We start from the raw sequence: 24,458 nt of genomic DNA, 5'->3' as shown, positions 1-24,458 counted from the left end.
AGCTTTCTGAACCACCAATTCATCACCAAATTTACTATAGATAAACAAATAATTGCGTCAATAATGCAGGGAAGAAGAACCAGTTTTTGTGAATTTTCATATGAAAAATTCGCATTATGTTCACAATTTGTGAGAGAAGTTTTTCATGGTAAAACATTGAACTTTATTCTCATCAACTAATTACTGACAGAATCCAAACCCGGAACATTGTCAGTCTTGTGTAAACGTCTGGGAATCCCGGATATGGATTAAGCACCAATATTTGCCAAGAACCAAGACCAGCAGCAAAGCCATCGACTACCAAAACGTCTCCAGGCTCGACACTCATTCGTTCAGCATTTTCTGGTTGCCTAGAGCAGAATGAAGATCCTGGGAGTGGCAAATCAGGTGGCAATAGCAACATGCACCAAAAGTTTGTCCAAGTTTGCGATGTGAACGTTTCCTGAACTCCGGATGCTCTCCATCCCACGGTCGTCGCCTCAAGATCTCCCACAGTATCTTGAAATGCCAGAGAAATTGGCTGCACATTGTCACTGAAGAAGATCGTTAGACTTGATCGAATGAGCGCGACATCGTTGAAAAACATAGGATAATCCGGCACAGCACTGAAACGTGGATGTGGAGCTATGAGGACACTGAAGACGTTAGTGGAAGATTCCTGACTTCCCACGAAAACCCAGAGACTAGCTGGAAATCTGCCTACAAGCGTGTGCGCCACTGTAACGATCCATCTGTTGGTGACGATGAAGCCCGAGCAGAGATGATCATTCTGGAAGGTTCTGATGTCAGCCAGAAAAGGAAATCTTTCGTCAGAATCAGCCACTGTCTTGGCGTGACATACGGCCAAGAAAACAGTCAAGAAGACAAGAAGACGAAAGCTTTGATGAAGCATTCTTGCAAGTTGGTGAAGAAATAACTGATAATTGATCATAATGCGCTGCTTTTATACATTTTGATAAGATGTTGAACTGATAATGAATATGCAAATCATATCTAATTTCACAGAAATTTAAAATCTTTCTTTGTTAAGTTTGTTATCTTATCTTGAAAGATTTTTTTGAAGATATTGCAATTTTCTTTGCTTATCTCAGCAATAAATCGATAATTTATAGAATTCAACCTTCTTAAGACGTCTGTCGTGCACAAGATTTTGTGCATGGCTGAATTTTAAATGTGCTTTGGTTTTTTCGATTAGATAAAATCAAAAATACATGAATTTTTCGTATCTTCTGCACATTGAGCGTCAAAGCATTGCGTTCATTTGCTAAAGAAGAACATTTATTCTTATTTTCAAGATTTATTTTCATCATTCAATTATCGACATAATCCACTCTCTATAGCTTGACAATCTGGTGTAAATGTCTGTATGTGTGGTGCCCGAAGTTGGTGAGAAAGTCCAGGAAGAAAGACCAGCAGCCGTGTTGCCAACTATCAAGACATCTCCAGGTCTGGGTCTGAAGGAAACATCCGATTGTCTTCTAGAGCACATTGATTGGCCGATGGGAAAAGGTTCCATATGATCCAGGTAGAGGGAACATTGTCCAATCGTCAGAATTTCAGAGAAAAACCAATGTGGAACTCCGGAGATTTCGAACAAAGTCCGTAACACGGTAGTTGCCGAAACACCGGCTGAAATTTCGGCGCTTCCCACAGAAATTGGCTGCACGTTTGCATTGAAGAAGATCGTTAGACTTGATCTAACGAGCGCCACGTCGTTCAAATATATGGGAGTGAAAGAGGAACCGCTGTAAACAGTGCGGAAAAGTGGATGAGGAGCAATGAGGACACTTAAGACGTTCGTGTTAACATCGTGACTTCCCACAAAGACCCCGATGCTAGCAGGAAATCTGTCCTCAAGTGCGTGCGCCACTGTAACGATCCATCTGTTGGCGATGATGAAGCCTGAAGAGAGATGTTGATTTTGGAGCGTTCTGACAGTGGCCACAAAAGGAAATTGACCAGGAGCTGCAGTATTAGCATGAGATCCTGTCAATAATACAGTCAACAAGATAACAAAATGAAAGCTTAGACGAAGCATTCTTGCAAGTTGGTTAAGAAGTAACTGATAATTCACAATAAATTGCTGCTTTTATACCTCCTGATAAGACTTCATATCTTATTTCTTAGAATTTAAAATCTCACATTGTCAAATCTTATCTGAAAGAAAGTGAAGAAAATAAATTCTAGATATTAATTGCATATTTAAATCGAGTTGATATCTTATCAAAAGGTATAAAAGCGGGTGAAATGCTGCAAACTGTCCAGTTATTTCTCTAAGAACCTGCAAGTATGCTTCGTCAGAGCTTTCTTTTCGTTGTCTTGTTGGCTGTGGTTAATTGCCATCAGAGTAATACGCCAGCTTCTCCTGGTCAGTTTCCTTTTGTGGCTGACATCAGAACGCATCAGAACGTCCATCTCTGCTCGGGCTTCATCGTCACAAACAGATGGGTGGTCACAGTGGCGCACACGCTTGTGGGAAGAATGCACACCACCACTTGGGTCTTCGTAGGCAATCACGAATCCAGCACGAACGTCTTCAGTGTCCTTTTAGCGCCGCATCCAGTTTTCTGGCCATTGCCTGATCAGTACTCGAACGACGTTGCTCTCATCCGGACCAGAGACACTATAGTCTTCAGCGCAACTGTTCAGCCGATTGCTATGGCGAGTGCCACAACACCAGGAGGAGTTCAAGTCACGACAGTGGGATGGAGACCGTCCAGAGCCCAGGATTGGTTCTACTCCGAAACTTTGACGAATATTGAGTGTGTTGGATACTTGCCGGTTAACACGCCTTTGGCTGGTTCTACACTGTGTTCCCGAAGACCATCTAATAACCCAAATAGAGCCTGGCCCGGAGACGTCTTGCTAGTCGGCAACACAGCTGATGGCTTAAGCTCTTGGAGAATATCTGGTGACGATAGTGTTCCAGATGTTTACAGCAGAATATCCACCTTCAAAGATTGGATAATTTCTGTAATTGAATGTTGAGAAGATTATTCAAAATAAAGCCTAAATGTCGTTCTGTTTGCAGAACGCTCTGATCAGAGCTTTATCACACTTACTTACTACTTACTTACATGCCTTTAACAACCCATTGAGGGACATAGCCTTCTCCATTAGAGGAGATATATACAAGACAAGTTTTTTGTTTTACGGTGACAGATTGTCAGCTTTCCGACCAACCATAAGTGGTTCTAACATGTTTTTCAGTTGGAAAATTCAACAGCAACCCATTTTGGTTGCTATAATGTGTGTGTTCGAAGAACATTTACAAGCGGTGGAATTCGAACACACGACTGTAACATCGAGAGTCAAACGCGTTGACCACTGAGCCACAGCCGCATATCTATATTACACTTGAGAAACCTTATCTTGTGATCGTCTTGGTGTAGACAAAGGAATGGAATTGATAAGCGATTTTTGTGACTTCAATATGTTCTGATTTATTCAGAATCAGCTTCATTACACTTCTCGGTAAATTGATTTAACCGGTGTGAGAGATGATCCAGGTGCGGTGAGAAGACACACGAGCAAAGTTGTCTGGCCATCCATTGGCGCAGGGACCAATTCCCCAAGACACCACACCGATAGCCGTGGTGCCAATGAACAAGGCTGATCCGGAGTCTCCGTTGCACATGCCCTCGCCCTGGCGCGTGAAAGCACAGATGGTGTTGTCGAAGACCATGTTGGCAGTGTTGGCGTTCGGCATTCTAGAGCGGCACTCGGCGTTCGTCAGAGTCGTGGTGGAGAGCCACTGCAGAGTGTTGGCCAGAGGAAGATTGGCACCGACACGTCCCCATCCGGCAGCGGTGGCCTGAAGGTTGCCTCCAACGTGTTCGGATCCCACAGCGAGAGGTTGAACCGTGGCGCTGGTGGCAATGACGTCGCGGGACTGAAGAAGGGAGATGTCGTTGGCCAGAGTGGAGGGAGTGTAGTTGGGGTGGTTCACAACGGCAGAAGTGAAGACATTTGTGCCTCCAGTGCTGAGCTGCAGAGCACCAACGACAATCCAGGTATTTGCAGGAGTGCGGTTAATCGTGCAATGGGCGGCAGACACAACCCAACGATTGTTGACGATAAATCCTCCGCAGAAATGGCTATTGGCAGTGGATCTCAGAGAAGCCATGTGCGGGAATTGACCGGCAACGGCATTCTGGCCACCGACAATGAAGCCCTCCCATCCTTCGGTGAAGTCCGGGAGGTCCTTTTCAACGTCATCAATCACCACGGCTGTAGAGAAAGAGAGAGAGAGAGAGAGACAAGTTAGAAATGTGGTTGAATCAGAAATTTGCTGTGAACTCACTTCTGGAGTAAACTCCAGCCACGCAGAGAGCAATCAAGCAGATTTCGCGAATCATTATCAACACTTCTAAGAAGACTGACTACTTGAAGCCAGCAGCAGGGACTTTTATACCACATCTTATCTGGATGGGGCGATTTAGTTATCGGGCAGCAATTTGGTTTTTCCAACACTGAATGGGTAGATCATTAAGACGGAGATTTACTCGAAGGCCTCGTTGTAAATCAATAAAAGTCACAGATCATTGCGTAGTGGCAAACGCGAACAACAAGGGCAAAGGTAAGACAACATATCTATGCTTCGAGACATCATTTTATATTTCCATTTTTTAAATCGGCAACTGCTTTTGGCGCTGCAGAAGCTTATCCGGTGTGACCGACGAGCCAGGCACGGTGAGAAGACACACGAGCGAAGTTGTCAGGGAAGCCCTGAGCGCAAGGAATGCCCCACGAGACAATTCCGATGGCGTTTTGGCCGACGAAGAGAGCAGATCCGGAGTCTCCGTTGCACATGCCCTCGCCAATGCGGGTGAAGGTGCAGATGGTGTTGTCGTGGACACGGAGAGCGTTGATGGCGTTGTGAGCATCACGGCAGGCCTGGTTAGTAATGGTGTTCACACTGAGCCACTGGAGGTGGTTGGCCAGAGGAAGATTGGCACCCACGCGTCCCCATCCGGCGGCGATGGCCGAAACTCCACCTCCGATGTGAGCGGATCCCATCGTGAGGGGTTGCACAGTGCCGGAGAAGGTGATGGTGTTCTGGGTCTGCAGAGCGCACACATCATTGGCCAGAGTCACGCCAGAGTAGCTAGGGTGGTTCTCAATGCGACTGGTGAAGACGTTAGTGCCTCCGGCGCTGAGCTGCAGAGCACCAACGACGATCCAGGTGTTTCCTGGGTTCCTGTTGATGGTACAATGGGCGGCAGACACAACCCAGCGATTGTTGACGATGAAGGCACCGCAGAAATGGCTGTTGGCAGTGGATCTCAGAGAGACGACATGAGGGAACTGGCCAGCATTGGCATTCTGACCACCGACGATGAAGCCTTCCCAGTTGGCGGCCCAGTCATTGTCTGGCAAGTCCTCGACATCCAGAGCTGCAATAAGAGAGGGAGAATAAGTTTTGTTATTGCCGAAGAGAGGTTCGGCTGCACTTACTTCTGGAGAAAACTCCAGCAACGCAGAGCAGAGCAATCAGGCAAACTTGACGGATCATTTTGAAGACTCTCGCAAGAACTGAGATCTCCCCCTTCAGTAGGGGCTCTTTTATAGTCAGTCTCACGCGACACAAACATCTTTATCTCACGGTCATGAGATTCCTTCTATCATCTGAGGATTTTTCGTTCGGAGTCTTTTCATTCACTAATATCGTCGTAAATCACTCACCCAATCAGTGAAGTGGGTGTTTCCAGAGATAAACATCCCTTATCGCATTGACGACAGAGTGCAGAATTGTTATTCATTGGGATTCCCTTTTTTCATTGATTTTTTAGTACAGGAATTCCAGTTTGAATCTTCGCTAGACTTTCCAACCTGGGAAACCTAGAACTATAGGAACCTAGGATCAAGCGAAGGCATGATCCTAAGTTGAAGATCATCGGATTATGTTAGAATCGGTGAGCTTTCAAATTACGTTTCTTCATACCCAAAAAACTTTACGATAGCTTCAATTCTTTGAATCCATCAATCAGTATTCCTTGGCAATCATACCAATGAAGCACACAATCTTATCGACAGTAATCCCGCCATCTTAATGCATTACAATCGCCTCAGAGTTTTCATGAACGAAGGCTTTGGTGGGTCTTTTCGAAACCAGATAATTATCAATGAATGTTATCATGAAAGATTGGAAATTGATTTGAAAAGCATTTATTAAACTGATTGTATGCAATATTTAACTTGAGCAATTTATTATAAAATCATTTATCCGGTGTGACCGACGAGCCAGGCACGGTGAGAAGACACACGAGCGAAGTTGTCAGGGAAGCCCTGAGCGCAAGGAATGCCCCAAGACACCACACCGATGGCACTGTTGCCGATGAAGAGAGCAGATCCGGAGTCTCCGTTGCACATGCCCTCGCCCTGGCGCGTGAAGGTGCAGATGGTGTTGTCGTGCACGAACTGACGGTTAACGGCGTTGTGGGCATTGCGGCAATCGTCATTGGTCATGGTGTTCACATTGAGCCACTGCAGAGTGTTGGCCAGAGGCAGATTGGCACCGACGCGTCCCCATCCGGCAGCGGTGGCCTGAGCTCCGCCTCCGATGAAGTTGGATCCCATCTCGAGGAAGTTGACGGTTCCAGACCATGTGAGAGTGGCCTGAGTCTGCAAGCACGAGATATCGTTGGCCAGAGTGCTTCCAACGTAGCCTGGGTGGTTCACGATGGAGCTGGTGAAGACATTCGTGCCTCCGGTGCTGAGCTGCAGAGCACCAACGATGATCCAGGTGTTTCCTGGGGTTCTGTTGATGGTACAATGGGCGGCAGACACAACCCAGCGATTGTTGACGATGAAGGCACCGCAGAAGTGGTTGTTGGCAGTGGATCTCAGAGAGACGACATGAGGGAACTGGCCAGCATTGGCATTCTGACCACCGACGATGAAGCCTTCCCAGTTGGCAGCCCAGTCATCCTGGACCTCAAGAGCTGAAGGATGGAAAACAAACTCTTAGTCTACACTTTTCTCCACTTGTAGCAATTGTGAACTTACTCCTGGAGAACACTCCAACGGTGCAAAGCAAGAGAACAAGACAGACCTGGCGGATCATCTTCATGCGTCTAATCAAACTGACTAACCGTCAACCAGTCTAACTTCGCCTTTTATACGTCGCTGTCTCTTTTCGCGACTAAGAAGATATGTTATCGGTCTTGGAACTTAAAAGCGAAAGTTTATCTAACGATTTCTTGGGTTTTCCATGCTTGTTCGTCGTTGAGGAACTTCGCACCAATACGAGACACCATCATGCGAAGGCCTATCGTAAATCACCATGATTGATTTCAGTTAAGGAAACCAGTTGTCTCAAGTCTTTTGAATGAGACTCTCACACTAAGATTATAAGGTTTTCACAGCAAGATAGCGGCAAGGCGAAAAGTGAAGCTGAGTTGTTTGATAACAAACTGCGACGTCTTATTATAAGAGAGAGAGAAAGCTTTTTTTGGTTTGTTTCTTGTTTTGTGCTTTATCAGGAAAAAGCTTTGCTCGAAAGAAGACGGGAAAAGTAGGGTGTCTTGAGGCATTTGGAGATCTCTAGATTGCATGCTTTTATTGAAAATCAGGGTAGGGATTTAGACTTAGAATTGAGCGATGATCCAATTCCTGTGGGAGGAGACGCGATCGAAGACATCAGGGAAGCCACGAGCGCAAGCAATGCCCCAGGAAACAATTCCGATGCACGAATTGCCAACGGCCAGCGGGCCTCCGGAGTCACCCATGCACGTTCCGCGGCCGGCAGTGCCGTGAGTGCAGATCTTGTGGGCGAAGATGCGTCCGCCGTTGCCGCCGTGAGCGCTGGCGCATGCCTGGTTGCTGATGGTCTGCACGTTGAGGAACTGGAGAGTGTTGGCAGCGCTGCCCGGATGGGAGGTCTGGCCCCATCCCGTGACAACGGCGCTCACGCCGCCGCCAAGATGAGTGGAGCTGAGTCCAATTGGGCGGATGGTGGCGGTCTGACTGATGGTGCTGCTGGACATCAGCACGGAGACGTCGAAAGCCAGCGTGTTGGCATTGTACTGAGGATGGTTGTTAATGCGCGCTGTGTTCCAGCGGAAGCCACCTGTGACGCGATTAAGAGCACCAGCGATGATCATGGTATTGCCCAGCGAGCGTCCTCGCGTACAATGAGCCGCGGAGACAACGAATCTGGTGTTGATGAGGAAGCCGCCACAGAAGTGGGCGTTGTTGGCATTCCTCAGGGAGATTTGATAGGGAAACTGCCCGGACGAAGCTGAGGAGCCGCCAACAATCCTGTTCTCCCAATCTTCGAAGATTTTCGGAACGGGGATGTCTGCAAAGGGAGAGAGTTTTAGGGGCTGGAAGGAGAAATTCTTATGATCTAGAAACTTACTGGCACCCAGAGTGGTGCCGATGAGAGCGAGAAGAAGAATGGCTTTCATTTTAAAACAGACTGGCGCAATCACACCTCCAAAACTGATAGATTTGCGCGGTAGACCTCCAGTTTTATACCATTGATAGCAGTGCATTTAGTCGCGTATCTCAATGGCCAGTAAATCCTAATGCGCGCACCATAAATTCCCAATCTTATCGCGAAGCGCCCTATAAATTTCGCAACACTGGGATCTCTAGCCATCTAGGCAGACCCCTCATGAAGCCAAACATTTGACGGGGAAATCCATTCCAGACAGAGAAAATTTCAAGTCTAAATATAGTTAAGACTGATTAATCACCTCGTGAGGGTAATAAATACACACCTTATTACTCTATCGGGAAATACACCTCGCAGATAACAGTGAGATAAACGCCCTCGGGGAGGAATTTGCAGAGTGAAAAGAGTTTTGTTTCCCAAATTAACCTTAAGGGCGATTTGAAGCTACAAGGAAAACATCTGAGAAGGTCAGATATCAAAGATGGAAAGTGTTCTCCCACTTTCCTCAACCACTTAAAGCATGCTCTCAATGGAGCTTTAAGAGTCTCCTTAGGCTTCTATGTTGCTCTGCTTTGCTTTCATGTCAACTGAGAGCCTGGCAATTCTTCAATTTATCCTGTGTGAATTGTGCTTTCCTGAGAATTCCCCGTGGCATAAAGAAACACAATTAAATTCTGTCGAGTTAGTGCATTGTAGGGAATTGTCACCGCCAGTGCAGAGTTATTAGCCTATTTGTGTGTTGGATAAATGGTGAAGCTTCAGACATGGCACAGAGTTTGCAACCTTCTTTCAATTATTCCGCTTACATTCTCCGCACTCTCAGGTTTGCAGGCGGAATTTCAAGTATTCCGTCCACCCTCATTTGGCCATTAAGTGAATGTGGGTGCAAAAATAGGCTGTGTGTGCGGGGGAAAATTGGGGAGGGGAAAAAGGAGTGAAATTCATTGTGCAAAGTGCCACAAAATGGTAAAGTTTCATTTTCAACTGTGCTGTAAAACTCTCCTTGTATTGTTGCCCATAAGTTGGAGCTTTTAAATTCCACCTCACGCCACCCACTTTCGGATTATTGTCACCTTTTTATTGTCCTCGCGCCATCCAGCTTGATGGTTGTTCAACCGAAAAGGTTGTGCAGCAACTCATCTCGAGTCTCCATCAAACAATGAGATATATATTATACTATGGCGAAATGCGTTGAGCACTCTGCAAAGCTCCATTTGCTCTCTTATTTCTCCCTCTTTCATCCCCAAACTCCACACACAGCTCTGGAGCCTCTCCATTGTGTGTGCAGCAATCTATTGTTGAACCATTATCACTCACGAGTGTCCTTTTATTCATTTGGAATAACTCAACAGTGCGAAAACTCTTAACTTTCCCCCGCGGCTTGCTGATAAATTACCAATGCATGAGTGTGAAATAAAACTTTTAGCCATCAGGAATCGAATTTTGATATAAACTTAAGGTTAATCAATCCTCACAGAAGGTCTCTAATTGCATTTCTGGTCTTCTAATTTGCACTGGCGCTGTAAAAAGTCACCCTGCAATTCATCCGTCATGACAGAGGGATGGGGGGAAGGGGGTTGGAACATGTCACAGAGACGTGCGGATCAAAAAGTTTCACCATCAACTCCACTCTCTAAGCATATCTAGAGCGACAAATTTCTGGGCCGCCACTTCAGGCAATGTCCGTGCCAATTCCTCAACCCAAGTCCCTCGGGCATTTGCATAGCCCCTGAATGGACACCAGTCAGTCACAAATTAAAGCACATTTGCACAAGTGTCACTGGCAGCATTTATAATTAAAGGGCGGGCGGGCGAACATTCCCCGAGCGCTGCAGCTCTGAGCCAAGAGAGCTCTTCCAAGGAGCTTTTCGTGTCCACTACAGATTTTAGGAATATTTACTGCCACTTTGACGCAAACTGGCGAGGAGGTTTTGAGCAAAACTCCACAGCTTGCTACGCCCAGACTGACATTCAAAGGCATTTGGGAGCAGCACACATTGCGTAATTAAGTTAAGATGAGGATCAATAAGCGAAAGGATGAGGAAATCAAAGAGAAGCGCAGCAGAATGCTGAGGGTTTTTTTCCTTGATTTACACAATTTTCCAAGCCTAATACGGTGCTTTATATTTTAGGTTATGGTCAATAGTGTGTCCAAAAGAGCGAAAATATTCGCTGAACACTAAAAATATTTCAAAAATACTGTTTTTTTTTCTTAAGTTTTCAGAAGCACACGAGTAAAAATGGCGTCTTTTTAGGTCAAAGACTTCTAAATTTGAGGTTATGATATGGAAAACGCATGTTTTAAGTACTGCCAAAGTTCTAAAAGTATCAAGAAGTGATGTACACAGCTTACCCGTATTATCTCCCCCTTGTTGCGACTCACACAGGACAATTTCCAGAGAAAATTCTTTTCAGAAAATACACTTGATTTTTATTCTGAATACAGCGGATAAAAAAAATCAGCGCATCTTGGCATTCTCAATGTCACTTTCGCCAACATAAAATAAAGAACTTATACGTCATTGTCTGTTCAAGAGGCGGAGTGTATTGTTAAACAAGGGAAAAATTGTCTCTGGCAAGAGGATCTCTTCGTTTCCTGAGTGGCCACTGAGCGCTTTTCAGTCCATGAATTCATGAGTTGGAGAGAACAAGTGGCATTCTGTTGAGGCAAAAAGAGGAAAGTACACCATGAAGATGCTGAAGTGAGACCACAGTTTAAATTGCTTGTGCAAATAGGGGTTGTATCTTTGATGTGTAAATTTTTGGCGTTGCTGGACGAATTAAAGGGTGCTTTCGGTGAATTTGCACAATTCCCACATTTGACCCATTTGACTCCATCCCAAAAAGTGGTGAAATGCTAAACATATTCCAATCTCATTTCCCAGTGTATCCTCTCAGTGATAATGGATGAAATATTTCAATAATACTCCACCGCACAGAGGGAAGTTGGAAGAGTTGGATATGAAAATCACATGCTTTCCTTCAGCACTCGCACTCACGCCTCTTAAGAGTCTTTCCTCCCCATTCCTTCATTGATATGCAGCGTTTGCAATCGCAGGGAGCTTAAAAGCTTCACAGTTTTCATAAATTTTCCACCACTAACTTTCGTGTAAAATCATAAATATTCACACAAACGGCATCACCAATTTATTCACTCTCCCAGCATTCTGCCACGTACTTTTTGGAGTACCAACCTAAAGCCCATCACCACTGAAATCCCCCATGGAAATCCTCTCTTTCTCTCTTTCTGACTCTGGACTTATATACAATTTCCACCATCGAAATATTTTCCAATATTGACACTCCACAACTCACATTATGCTGAATGTTTGTGAGTGATGAATAAAAAACTCCACGAGTTTTTCCGTCTTTCACAAACATTTTTGCTTCAGAAGTTTTTAATTAAATCACCAGCGGTGTTTTTTAAATAAATATTATGCACATGAAATCCTCTGTCAATGAGAAGAGGATTTGGCTGAGCTTTTTTCTTCCTTTCGTCGCAGCATCTTTAATTCTCCTCTCGAGTGCCGTTGTTTTTGCACATGCCACATTTTCCACCCAGTTTATCTTTCCGTTTTTCCTCAGCACTGTCGCCATGCGAAAATCAACTTTTCCAGATTTTCCCAGAAGGGTGAAGACGTCCACATAACATAAGTCGGTGAAAAAACAAACCACAGAGAGGGCTCAAGATGGGCGCGGCCAAAGGGATGAACACTTGGCGAATGTGTTGTACTGATTTGGGGAAGAATTGACAAGTGCTGGAAAAATGGGCGGGACATCCGATGGGGCGTGGCTTACCGGATAGATGTCAAACCGTCGGTAAACTCAAGACGCTGCATGTGTGGTGTACCTGTTCTCTCGTGTCCTTTGCACTCCTTGGCTGTCGCACTTTATTTACAGTGACTTTATCACCCAAATATTGCAACGTTACAATCCAAATATCCCAGTGCTTTTTGCAGCGGGCTCACTGTGGGTGGCATCGAGCCATAAAACAACCCCTCAGTCACTTGTTAGTCATCGCGTGTGGGTTACTTTTTGCAACCGACCTCGGGTCCATGACACCATGTCAAATGTGAAACTGGAATTTTGAGGCACGTTCTGGAGCGCGGCTGGTTTTTTTCCAGCACAATGTATCTATATTGCTGAGGAAATAAATGTTTTCCGTACGTGATTTCTCCAATTCTCGCATTGTGCACTTTTGCAAAACCCACCCAATCTGGTAATTTATTCAATTTTCACCAAGAACAAACTGCAATTCCGCCAATTCCAACTGACAGAGTGGCAGTTGGTGTTGAGATTTGAGCTCTCGTTTTTATTGTGAATTTGCAATGTCATTAAAGCATTTACGCGGACTATAATCTGAATTGTTAGCTTGCATAATTCCTCAGTTAATAACAAGCGGTGGAAGAGACACTACAAATGTGTCTTGTTGACGCAGAAACTGCGAGAGAAAGTCTTTGTCTTGGTCTTTTTCTATACTGTGACTTAAAAGGACTCGCATTAATTGTATTTTTTGCTCAACACTTTTACATTTTCCCATTCACTCAATCAAGAGACAAAAAAGCATAATTCTCCTTGTTCTTCTCATTCATAAGACATGCCTTTATTCCGCCCAGTCTTTCGTTCACTCAATCTCGTTCCAGGAATGCATTATTGAAGGTTTTTATGATACACTCTCTGAATGGCGCTTTGAAGTTAAGAAGATTCCCTTTTTTTATATTGTTCGCGTGTAATTTTATAACCCCTTTCGACAATGGGAGAACCTCCACTCTAATTACATAATTTCTAAATCTCCCCCGAGATGGGCGGAAAGACGAGCTTTTTATTTGCCTCGGGGCTCCTCTGAAGCGCTGGGGGTGGCAGTGGGTGGTCCGTGAAGAATTACCACGCTGTATTTGACTCAATATCACCATTGGAACGTGATTAGGGAGTTGATTCGTGTGTATTGACTCCACTTGAGAGACGCATTCGTTGTCAGACCATCTGCGCTCGCAAACGACTCACTTTTTACGCCCTCGTGACGAGATGTGACTCTTAAGTTGATGTTTTGATTGTTTCGGTGATATTTTTCGTAAAATTTCACATAGTGGAGGCGCCTGGTGGAAAGCAGTGTGCATGAATTGTGCGGATTATATGGATGTTAAATCGCCATTCAGAGTCATTAAGTGGTATGAAAAATTAAACTACACGCCATTGAATTGTACCGATTCTCAGCAGATTTATCGATTTATGCATAAATGTTCTGGGGATATAAAATGGAATGCAAACATTATGCAAATTATGTCACATAAATTGCTATTGTTGAATGTTGTGCGAATATTTTCCCCTTTTGATGTTGCTCACTTGTTATTTATAAAGTGTTTTGCATAAATTCTACCCTGATGACGGTGAAAAATTTCACAAAAAGCACGGCGCTCATCCCTAAATGTCCAATGACAAATGAAATTGTATATTGCTGATCTCAGGAGATAAATCCATCCTCGGCGATGGACAGATCGGGCGAGAAGGTCTTTTATCTATCAAACAGCACCGGAATTTTGAATATACACTGCGTGTGTAGGTTTGAATTCGCTGAGCAAACCACTTGAATAATTCAACAATTTCAAGGGTTCATATTTATTCAATCACCCAGGAAACTCCATTGTCTTTCCTTTCCCACTTTTTACCATATATCCCCATGTTTCCCTTCCATTCCCCTCTTTTTTGCATACGATTTTCCATGTCCTTTGAGTGATTTATGCTGAGTGAATACATATGCTTATATTCATGCCATGCCATTATTGCATATTATTCCATTGGTGAAACACATGGGGAATTCAATAAAAGTTATAATATTCTCAATACAGCCCCAGATCATCTTCTGAATATTTCAGCAACATCAATGTGAATTAATTCTTTTTTCACTGCTCCAGTCACATTTTTATATACAATCCACACGAGTTGTGTATGTTTTTCACATTAATCGCCTTTTGCAACATGCATTTCTTTCAGCACATGCAAAAATTAATGCTAGCAAATGAAACACTCCTCTAAAAAAAAGAGCTTTGCGGAAGCTTTTCAAAAATATTTCCGCTGAAAAACCTTGTTTATGTAACATTTTTATCAACAGCCCAATCAATTACCTATGGCAAATATGCATGAATTTCCTCACGCAATGGCATCCATTTGATTACGCCTACAGGTATGTAACAGATATTTGTGTATCATGCAAGGGGGAGATATTTTTGAAGGAAGTGTAAAAATAGTGATTGGAATCACATGATGTAATTATCTTGAAACCTTAACACACAGAAATAATTTTTATTGATTATTTCTATGCACAAAATGCGTACTTACAAGATATTTCTTCCTTGATTTTAGACGATTCACAAAACAATTCGTCGTTTCTGCTATAAAGTTTTCTTGTGTTCTGAAAAATTGAGCTCCGCGCTTTTTCCCAAGCTTTTTCCTGTTTTCGCGAATGCACAAAGGGTCACTGCCAATCTATTCATTTGCTGGTGAAAGGGTGGTTTTTTTTTCCCAATTCCCGGTCGTCATGTTGAAAGTCCCCACTCAAAGAGAAGTGTTGTTCCCATCCAGTCGAGCATAAATCCAACGCCAGAGCGAAAAATTGCACCACAGCAGTTTTTCATGAAATGTGTGACAAGAGAGATGAAGCAATTTTGCACTGCAACTGTTGATTGGCCATTCAATTCATGTTATCAAATGAGATGTGAGCGATAAATTTACGAAAATTTTTCAACCCTTTTCGCACAAATGTTTAATACGCTTGGGAAGACGGATTCAGGCAAAGGATTCAACAAAAGCGCGTCTCGAGAAAGATGTGGTGTCGAGTGGAGAGGAATGAAAAGCGCGGAAAATCGAATCACGATGGAAAATATCCGATGACACTTATATTTCAAATTGACATGGAAATCGAAGCTGCATATTCTCAAGTTTGAGCTTTCACTCTCTCCTTTCATATCGTCTATTTGAATTGAATGGGATTGCGAAATGTATTTCAAACGCGAGTGCTCGCGAAAACGTTCTCTCTTCTGTCATATATTCAAGTTCTCCTTGGTGGTACAATTATACAACATGGAAATTATCAAATTGAGGGCTTATTTAGTGCATTTCGTGTCAATCATTCAGATTGCGAAACAGACACTTTGGCAGTGTCTCAAGAAATTCTCGTTCATTCATTCTCAGCACTTTTGAGCACTCTCAAAGGTTTTCTCTTACTCACTGAATCCGTCTTAACTTAGTCAGGATTGATTTGAGTGAAGTAAAATGATCTAAAAAAAATTGAAAATCTTGTTCAGAATGGTGAAAACATAGCGAAAACTCACCCGTTGTATTAATTGAACATTGATAAATTAAGCTTTTTCTGCGTGGATTCACTCTAAGCCTCGCGCATTTTCCGTGCATGGCACGATGTATTGAAGCCACTATGAAATGAGGATGCTAATAAATATCCTTATTACTGGTAGCGATGCTTCATTAAATGCGAATCCAGCTAAATGAGCTGGATAGCCAAAATTGCGAATAAATTTCAATTTAGCTGACAATTTCGCTGAAAGTTGAACCTCAAACGGGCTAACCTCAGCCCCCACACGCACTGGGGCAGATGACCCACCCAAATTCTCGTCTCCCCTTCGCCGCCCCATTGCACGGGAGCTTTTTTCCGCGCCCCCGGGAGTGAGACAGCACAGTTGCAACATTCGATAAATAATCTTTATTGCCACATCATTTGCAATAAAATACACATTACAGTCATCCACTATTTGGAGGATATGTGCAGAAGCAAATTTACACCCGGGCGACCTCGCGACGATATTGCCATGAGCAAAGCTTCACTCGTGTGCCCAATGTGTTGTGCATAATTGAAAAAATTGAGCTGAGTTCCGCGGGGGAAAAAACGAGAACTTGCCGGAGTCATTTATCAGCCGCCATAAAAATTCGATGGCAGATGAGAGTGGCAAAAGAGGCTTCAAATCGAAGAATTTCCACACTTTAAGCAGTCTGTCAGATGTTAAAACTATATTAGCAAAGACAATTTGAACCCTTATGAACTCATTCACGAGTTCCAGATGTTGTCTGGCGACGAAGAAACGTCATTGGTGGCAAAGTGCGAAAGGAAGTCATAACTAGATAGTATCTGTGACTAGAAAAGATCCGCAAGGAAGCAATTGAGTTCTAGTCTTTCGTTGATCGATAGGATCCTTAAAATGAAGAAGCTTATTACATAAACTTTATTACTATTCAAATGTTAAATACGTTGCGATTCAATTGCGACGCCTCTTTGCATTGTGAGCGACAAATTAAAAATCATATTCGATGTTATTGAGCTGTGAGCGAAGCACAAGGCGGAATTATTATTGATTGCCAAGGAGAAAATGGGAAATTTGCAATTTTCATCGTTGGGGTGGCGCGAAGGATTGGAACAATAAAGTGCGAGTGAGTATTTTGACGTGATAAATTGATGTTGAAAATGGTTGTGAGCGCAATTGAAAGAGGCGCGCAAAAAAAAGGAAAAGAATAAGGCGATTTATTATTCAAATATTATTAAAGCTCTCTCTGTCGCGCCTTTCGGCAATCCTCCTCGTCTTCAGTGGCTCTCTTCTGCGTGCTGGCGCGAAGTATTTGCCTAACTGTGAATGTTAAGTACATACACCTCTCGTCGGTTACAATTCGATGGATTTCTTTTCGCGGAATTCAGAAGGCTTTTCCCTATGGCAATTGTTGATGTCATAAATATTTCATGCAGCCCCAATCTCTGGGATGTTCACCCATTTTTGCCCTCTTTTGCCGCTACATGGGGATGTTTTTCCTTTCTCCGGCAAACATCTTTCTGCCGCATAATCCCAACCATGCGTAGCAGAAACTGGGTGAGAAAGTAATTCTAACCCTCTGGCGTGGAATTGGGATGAAGGGCCAAATTCCAGAGAGTAAGCTTTTGATTTCTTGCCTGGGCAAAGTTACACTGCAGGGAATTCACGACTACAACACTGTGATGCTAATATTCAGGACTGTTTCCTTTTGCTGTTCATATTTTTGCCGCAATTATTTCCACATTCAATTTGCTGCACATAATAGAAGATGCAATAATGTTTACTTTGCTGTTCGGAAAGATGAAAAACATCCCCACTAATTGACGAAAAGTTTCTACAAGGAGTGTGTGTGTGTTGAGATGAAATTCTGTGAAAAGCAACACGAAGAGCACTTTTTAATAATATTGCTGCGGAAATGCTGAAGGTAAATTATGTGGCGAAGATACGAAAGAGCAATAACACGTGCTATGCATATTATGACATCGAAGAGTCATTAGCACAAACAGAACATTGAGCTTTGACAGTACGGGGAAAGCTCATTACTTTCTGTACTCAACAAGCACCACTCATTGGCACGTCAATCGTCAAAGGATGCTTTTTTATTCATAGCCAAACATCCACGGAAAGTTATTAATCAATGTGTCAGTGCGCCATTGAAGACAACCAAATGCAGATGCCAAATGCGGATTTGTAATGTCATTCATGGCATCGTCGAAGGGAGGGAAATTGGTAGCCTCGAGGAATAGCGATCGGCCCTCACAATTGCACAGACTCAATTGTAATCACGTTGAAATCCGGAATGCATTTATTATGTAAAATTGCTACCAGTTCAATGCATCTGCAAAATAGTCAAATTGGCTTGGGTGGTGTGTATGGCGATATTGGGCAAAAAGGACTCTGAGCACCAGTGTTGAAAGGAAGCAGGAAACAAAGTGGCAATAATTCACTGGCCGAATAATTTCAAACCACTGATCTCTGCTGGGGAAATCAATCTGCATTTAGAGAGTGATGGAGGTTTTGCACTGATTCAAAACTCTCCACCCTCGAGAGAGTGATTGGGAGACACTTTGCGGCAATACCCAGTATATTCTAAGGCCGATACCCTTCCTGCCTCTGAGGGTGGCCATGGGCCATAAATTCGTGGGGGAGATTAATAACTCGAATATTTTCGGGACAGAGAAAAAGGGGGAAACAGACCTCCCTAAATCAGCATACAGATACTTGTCAAGGGGAAGAGCAGTTGCTGGCATTCAGTACACCAACTACTTCATCTGTGTATTAACAACTTCCAGCACTCCTTACTAATTTCCGAATTAGTGCAACTTACAAGCGCCGCCCACGCGAAAGCTCCGCCCATTTGCATGAAAATCTACACCGCATGCGATAAATACTTCCCCTTTCTGTTTCGGAGTCAAATTCAAAATTCACATCAACTCATAAAACCACGGGATACAATACGAAGAATTAAGTTCCACCACTCCAAGTTCTTGTGCGAGTTCCTTTCTTAAGTCTCCACTCTCATTTCCTTTATCTTCTATTATTTATTTTCTGTCCTGGCGGCACTCTTTCCCAACGATAATAGGATATTAAATTATTGTCAGAGAGTTTTCCATCCACTCATAATCACAGTCGCTGAATTGAAATGAAATATATACGCACGATATTATCTCGAGAACACTCAATCTGACTGAGGACACTTGCCGAAAGCTCCCCTCAGATCACAATATCTCTCTCTGGTGGGTAGTTTTTAATGAAATTCATGACAAAGGACATTTCTGGGTGAGGAAATATGATAGAAAACTCTGCACATATTGAAATAAATTCAACTGCTAAAAAATAGATGACAAAAATGACCACAATTTATGAGCATGCATGGGGAAATTCTCATTTGTTACATATCTTCTCGTTTTTCCACGTGATTAATCACTCATGAATTTGCCAGTTGGACATTCCTCTGGGGCTGAATGAATACGGGGAGGGAAAAATTAATTTTTGGCTCGCGACAAAGAGAAGCTCTCTAAACAGTAATTTTCCGTCGACGAAAGGGTGGAGCTTTTTGCTTGTATACACTTCGGAAAGCTCTCAATGTCTTGTGCATGGGGTAAAAAGTTAGCAATATTGCTGGAGTAATTTGTGTTTTACATGCATTTCTGGCCATAAAATTGCATTGTGCACTGTATACCATGCAATTTATATGAATTGTTGATGAAAGTTTGCCGAGGGAGGCCATAAAAATTTCCCCCGTGCGACTGGGGATGCATAAAAAATCATGCCAACCACCACCATCATAGCTATTCCATTCAATTTCACTGAAAACGCGCAGCGAATCATTGCCTGGCAACTTTGGACTTTTCCTGGAAAATGATTGTCGATACTCCCGAACATTTCTGGGAAATATTCGGTGTGATTTATTGGGAAAACTCGATGCTATTCATCGTCAAAAATTGTCGGTGGGAAAATATGAAAATTGCACAACAGAGAGCAAGAGATAATTAAAGGATCGTGCACACTCATTCGCCGTCTGAAGGCAATAAATTAGAAAGTTGTACCTTTTTCATCGGCTCTTTCGGCGACTAATGAATTTCCAACACCCCAAAAAGCCATACTTGACAGAATTCATGCTCTCTCTCTCTGCGCAGAATTTAATAACCAATAAATTTCATCTGCACAGATAAGATCAAGTTGAAATATCGAATGGGGAACTTAGCGAATTTCATGAATATTCCCGACTTCACATTCACTGTTTGATTTTAATTCAATTCCACAACATATTTTATGAAATTACTTACCCAAACTTTCACCTCTTCTGCGCTGTACAAGTTTTTCGTGATTCTCTATTAAGAACACTCCTGACTTTCTCCTCTTTCATGGGCGTTGTATGTGTGTATGGAAAAGTTTAATTATGGCGGATGAATTGCGGAAATACCTGTGAAAATCCTTGGTGAATATTGTTGCTGGAGAGCAACTTTAACTGCGCGATGTAGGAAAATTTTTCAAATTTCATCAGCTGCACAACTTCATATTTGCATTAATGAGAATGTCAGCGAGTGTCACGTGAGTAATATCAAGTGAAAGACAAATAGAAGGAAACAAATAAGAATTTCCTCGAATTCTGGATATTGCGAACTGGCGAAAATCGAGGCTGTTGCGTCTGGAGTGACGCTAGAATTGAGCTCTTCTCATACAGCAAGAGAGATAAAGGAAAATTTTCTACACTTTCAGTGTAGTTTAAGTGTTTAATTTGATATGATTAGGAATTACAAAGTAAGCTAAAAGTAAAATAGAAAATCTTCATGCAGTAAATAAAGACATTTCAACTTATTAATATAACGTTCTAACGCAATTGCTCTGTATTTTTCCATTATTTTTTGAGCGCCACAGAGAAATATATAAGGAAATAATTTTTTTTTCATCTTCATCTTGAACAGTGTACGCCAAAAAAACTTATTTTATTAGCAATTATAGAGATAAAAAGCGAAACGGTTGCTCTTTTTGTCGTGTTCGCACTCTTTCAATATGGAATCGTGACATTAATTCACTTTTTCCACTTAAAAGTGCTGCAAATTAGTCGTAAGACAAAAGCCATTAATGTTTCTGGAGTGATTGCAGAGGGAAGAAACGATGTTTTTGCTGTATTTTTTCCCATTGTTTAAGTGTCTGGCAAAAGACAAACACAGAGACTTTTGCTCGTAACTCCAGAAAACATCTCCACGTGTGACGTATTCCTTTACGCTGCTAATTGGTGGGAATCAGGCTCATGAGATACTCTGAGCTTTGCCCGAGAACGCCAGTATCAATCAGACGCTGAGCAGGTGAAGTTGATAAGATGACACCGCAGCACGAATCGCCGGAAGTGAAGTCTTTTGGGGTGCTGGATTACACAATCCTCACCATCGCCCTGTCGCTCTCCACCCTCATTGGTGTCTTCTACGGCTTCATCTCGAAGCGCAAGCAGAACAATGCCGAGGAATACCTGCTGGGCAGCTCGCAGATGAAGGTGCTGCCCGTGTCCATGTCCCTAATCGTCACCTTCGTCTCTGGCATCACGATGCTGGGCGTCCCAGCCGAGATGTACGCCTTCGGCACGCAATTCGCCATGGCGTTCATCTGCATGGCATTTGTGGGTGTGTTTCTCTACAAAGTGCTGCTGCCGCTCTTCTGCGAACTGCAGATGCCCTCGACCTTCACGTACCTCGAGCGGCGCTTCGGTAGCAGCTCACGCGTGATGGCCAGCGTGGTGTACACGGTCTTCGTGATCATCACCACGCCCATTCACATCTACGTGCCCGCGCTGGCCTTCAATCAAGTCTCCGGCGTGAGCATTCACGTGATCGCGCCGGTCATCTGTGGCGTCTGCATCTTCTACACCCTCTTCGGCGGGATGCGGGCCATCTGCTGGGCCGACACCATCCAGTTCACCACCATTCTCGTGGCCACCGTGACAGTGTCCATCCTGGGACTGAATCTCGTCGGGGGATTCTCTGCGGTGTGGGAAGCGGCCTCCAGAGGAGATCGCCTGCAGTTTTTCACGTGAGTTTGGCTGCGAATTTTCCCACTGAAATGCAATTACTTTGCGATATTTGCTTAACACTCGAAAGCTCGCTAATATTTGCTCTTCATTCACCAGTAATTGACATAAATTGAAGTGTTTTTTCATCCACTTGCATTGATAATATTTGTCCGTTTCCCCAGAATGGATCCCGATCCACTGATTAGACAGTCCTTCTGGAGTGTCCTCATTGGGATCACCTTCCTCTTCACCTACACAATTGGCCTCAACCAGACCACAATCCAGAGATGCCTCGCTGTTCCCGACATCCACGCTGCTCGACGATGTGCCGCTCTTTCCACAGTCGGAATTGTCTTCCAGTTCCTCATCTGCGCCTTCATTGGACTCATCGCTTATGCCCTTTACGAGTCCTGCGACCCCACGAGTGTGGGCATTGTGAAGAAGGTCGACCAGATCATTCCCTACTTCGTGATGGACGTGGGATCGGCCATTCCTGGCCTGCCTGGACTCTTCATAGCGGCCATCTTTTCCTCCGCAATGTCCACCATGGCGGGCTGCTTGAATTCCCTGGCGGCGACAGTTTACGAAGACTTGGCGAAGAAGCTCTTTCCCAACGCCAGCGAGAAGAAGTCCAGCAACATGATGAAGATAATAGTGCTGATTGTCGGAATAATCGAAGTGGCGCTCGTGTTTGTCGTTGAGAAGGTCAATGCCATTCTCTACATTTATCACACGGTGTCCGGCATCACGACAGGACCTCTTCTGGGACTGTTCCTGCTCGGGATGTTCATCCCCAAGGCCAACAACAAGGTGAGTTTGCAAGAGAGCTTCGTTTGGAGAACGCTGGGTTGAATTGTGGATTTTCTAGGGCGCCGTTGCCGGAGCCATTTGCGCCTTCAGTATTCTGGGCGCCATGCTGATCGGCAGTCAGATCTTCGGCACGCCAGCGTCGCCACTGCCCTTCCAGACAGACGGCTGCGATGCCTCTCTGCTGTCCAACATGACAGAGCCCGTGGTTAAGCACATGGTGGACGCCACAGTTCCAGCCGCTGTACCGTGGTTCTTCAGGATCAGCACCTGGTACAACACCCCGATCGGCATCCTCGTGGTCTTCCTCGTCGGCATCCCCGTCAGCTACTTCACGGGCGGCTGCGAGCTGGACAACCAGCGACTGCTGGTGCCGTGGATGCGCAGCGAGGAGTACAGGATGGCCAGGCGCAACCAGAAGCTCCAGGAATTGTCCGTGATCACGGAGAAGTCAGAGCCTCTGCTCACGCAGAAGCCCGCCTAAGATCAAGATCACACTAAATATTTATTGACGCATGACATGAACAACTCCGTGCGATTTGCACAGCAAATATGCACAGTTTTCTTTCATTTCGGTTAAGGAACTTCCGAGAAGAGTGCGTCAAGAGTATTTGCCATGTCTGCTGGGCAGACGACAAGGCATCCAAATTTGCGCTTCTTGAGAAAAGACGCGCGCTCCGTCGCTATTTATAGTGACAACCATGAATAGATGTTATTTATTCCAGCTATTACAAGTTACGCGAGTAATATAGTATAAATATACTAAGTTATATATGCACAGCACAGTGTGTAATTATTTGCTTTAATAAAATGGAGTTTTTAGTATAATGTTTGCTCCATTGATCATGATACAGTTCAAAGATCTACACATTCTTATTGCACACTAAACAAGATTAAAGCTCCCATTTGTGCCTGTGCGTGAAAACAAGCTGGAAAGTCAGTCCATTTTCTTTGGAATGACTTGAGAAACTTCATCATCTGAAGGATGTTGCAGCGACTCACCCTCTTTTGGCCTTTCTCTTGCCATCTCAATGAGGATTTCCGCCGCCGAGAAGGTCTCTGTCTTCTCGTGAATGTCCTCGAGATAATCGTGAAATGGCGAGAGAAATGCCTTCGACAGCGTGTCACAGCGGAAGGACTCGCCTTGGCTTTTGTGATGAACTCAAATAGCGAGGAATTTCCTCATGGGATTCTCACAATGTGCACCGCTCTCCTTAAAATAGAGACTCTGAGAAAGTGTAATGGTTGCTTAAGGATGGAATTTATTTGTTTCATGACTCTACCCATTTCCCCACCAGATTCATTTGACCCAGGAAAGGACTCTTGTGGCCGGCCTTGTTCGTCATTTGGCTGCGTGGCAGGAGCTTTTCTGCATGCACTGTGAGAAAGAATATCGATCGATGTGCCCAAAAAGTCCTGTGAAGCCTCAGCAATGGGTTTGCTTTCGCACAGTGTATGCTGGCACTTATCTTAGAAAGGAGTTCATAATCTTTAATTAAATCAACGTCCCTAGCAATTTATAGCCGTACCCCAAGTCATAGACAGTTGGAAAAAGTTGTATGGCATATTTTGCCGTCGTCCGAGATATAAATAAAATTTCAACCGATAAGAGAGGGCAAAGAAAAGCCACATTGATATGAGGAAATATGCCGCTCAATGGCTCATTTGGAATTCTATTGAGGCCTCACCTTTCTATGCCACACACTTCCCACTGTCGTGGCTTTTTTTCTGGTAAACATCGTTGTGTTGACTTAATTGATAATGTGTCTGGTTTGTACAGAAATAGCAAACTTTTCAATGGTTTTTAACTATATTTAGTATACCTGGGCAACAACAATGTACAAATGTTTATCCTGCAATTATTTGCATTTCCCACTGGAAATTTTCCACTGTTTTTGCCACTCGAAAGCGAATTTTCAACTTGAATCCA

At 43.8% G+C, this 24,458-nt stretch overlaps 7 protein-coding genes across 7 annotated transcripts; 2 read left to right on the top strand and 5 right to left on the bottom strand.

Annotated features, from left to right (window-relative positions):
* Positions 1 to 172: 172 nt before the first annotated feature.
* LOC132265966 (trypsin-like) lies at positions 173 to 892 on the bottom strand. Its single transcript, XM_059766770.1, has one exon. It carries the CDS (start codon positions 890 to 892, stop codon positions 173 to 175), a length of 720 nt encoding a protein of 239 aa, XP_059622753.1.
* Positions 893 to 2,289: 1,397 nt separating this feature from the next.
* LOC132265964 (complement factor D-like) lies at positions 2,290 to 2,988 on the top strand. Its single transcript, XM_059766767.1, has one exon. It carries the CDS (start codon positions 2,290 to 2,292, stop codon positions 2,986 to 2,988), a length of 699 nt encoding a protein of 232 aa, XP_059622750.1.
* A 453-nt stretch (positions 2,989 to 3,441) lies between these two features.
* Positions 3,442 to 4,419, bottom strand: LOC132265961 (chymotrypsin-2-like). Its single transcript, XM_059766764.1, has 2 exons — positions 4,384 to 4,419; positions 3,442 to 4,315 (listed from the first exon to the last, which is right to left on the bottom strand). Exons 1-2 carry the CDS (start codon positions 4,417 to 4,419, stop codon positions 3,485 to 3,487), a joined length of 867 nt encoding a protein of 288 aa, XP_059622747.1. The 3' UTR covers positions 3,442 to 3,484.
* A 194-nt stretch (positions 4,420 to 4,613) lies between these two features.
* Positions 4,614 to 5,515, bottom strand: LOC132265960 (chymotrypsin-2-like). Its single transcript, XM_059766763.1, has 2 exons — positions 5,458 to 5,515; positions 4,614 to 5,396 (listed from the first exon to the last, which is right to left on the bottom strand). The coding sequence occupies exons 1-2, from the start codon at positions 5,513 to 5,515 to the stop codon at positions 4,663 to 4,665; spliced, it is 792 nt and encodes a 263-aa protein (XP_059622746.1). The 3' UTR covers positions 4,614 to 4,662.
* Positions 5,516 to 6,222: 707 nt separating this feature from the next.
* On the bottom strand, positions 6,223 to 7,072 carry LOC132265958 (chymotrypsin-1-like). Its single transcript, XM_059766761.1, has 2 exons — positions 7,009 to 7,072; positions 6,223 to 6,944 (listed from the first exon to the last, which is right to left on the bottom strand). Exons 1-2 carry the CDS (start codon positions 7,070 to 7,072, stop codon positions 6,223 to 6,225), a joined length of 786 nt encoding a protein of 261 aa, XP_059622744.1.
* Positions 7,073 to 7,589: 517 nt separating this feature from the next.
* LOC132265957 (trypsin alpha-3-like) lies at positions 7,590 to 16,047 on the bottom strand. Its single transcript, XM_059766760.1, has 3 exons — positions 15,982 to 16,047; positions 10,308 to 10,365; positions 7,590 to 8,275 (listed from the first exon to the last, which is right to left on the bottom strand). The coding sequence occupies exons 1-3, from the start codon at positions 16,045 to 16,047 to the stop codon at positions 7,590 to 7,592; spliced, it is 810 nt and encodes a 269-aa protein (XP_059622743.1).
* Positions 16,048 to 21,563: 5,516 nt separating this feature from the next.
* On the top strand, positions 21,564 to 23,338 carry LOC132265823 (sodium-coupled monocarboxylate transporter 2-like). Its single transcript, XM_059766604.1, has 3 exons — positions 21,564 to 21,741; positions 21,904 to 22,531; positions 22,590 to 23,338. The coding sequence occupies exons 1-3, from the start codon at positions 21,593 to 21,595 to the stop codon at positions 23,010 to 23,012; spliced, it is 1,200 nt and encodes a 399-aa protein (XP_059622587.1). The 5' UTR covers positions 21,564 to 21,592; the 3' UTR covers positions 23,013 to 23,338.
* Positions 23,339 to 24,458: the final 1,120 nt, after the last annotated feature.

This window comes from Phlebotomus argentipes, unplaced genomic scaffold, assembly GCF_947086385.1.
Source record: "Phlebotomus argentipes unplaced genomic scaffold, Phlebotomus argentipes genome assembly contig_5, whole genome shotgun sequence".
In the NCBI taxonomy this organism is placed as follows: domain Eukaryota; kingdom Metazoa; phylum Arthropoda; class Insecta; order Diptera; family Psychodidae; genus Phlebotomus; species Phlebotomus argentipes.
Note: the sequence above shows the minus strand (reverse complement) of the source record. Positions and strands in the feature narration are given on the sequence as shown.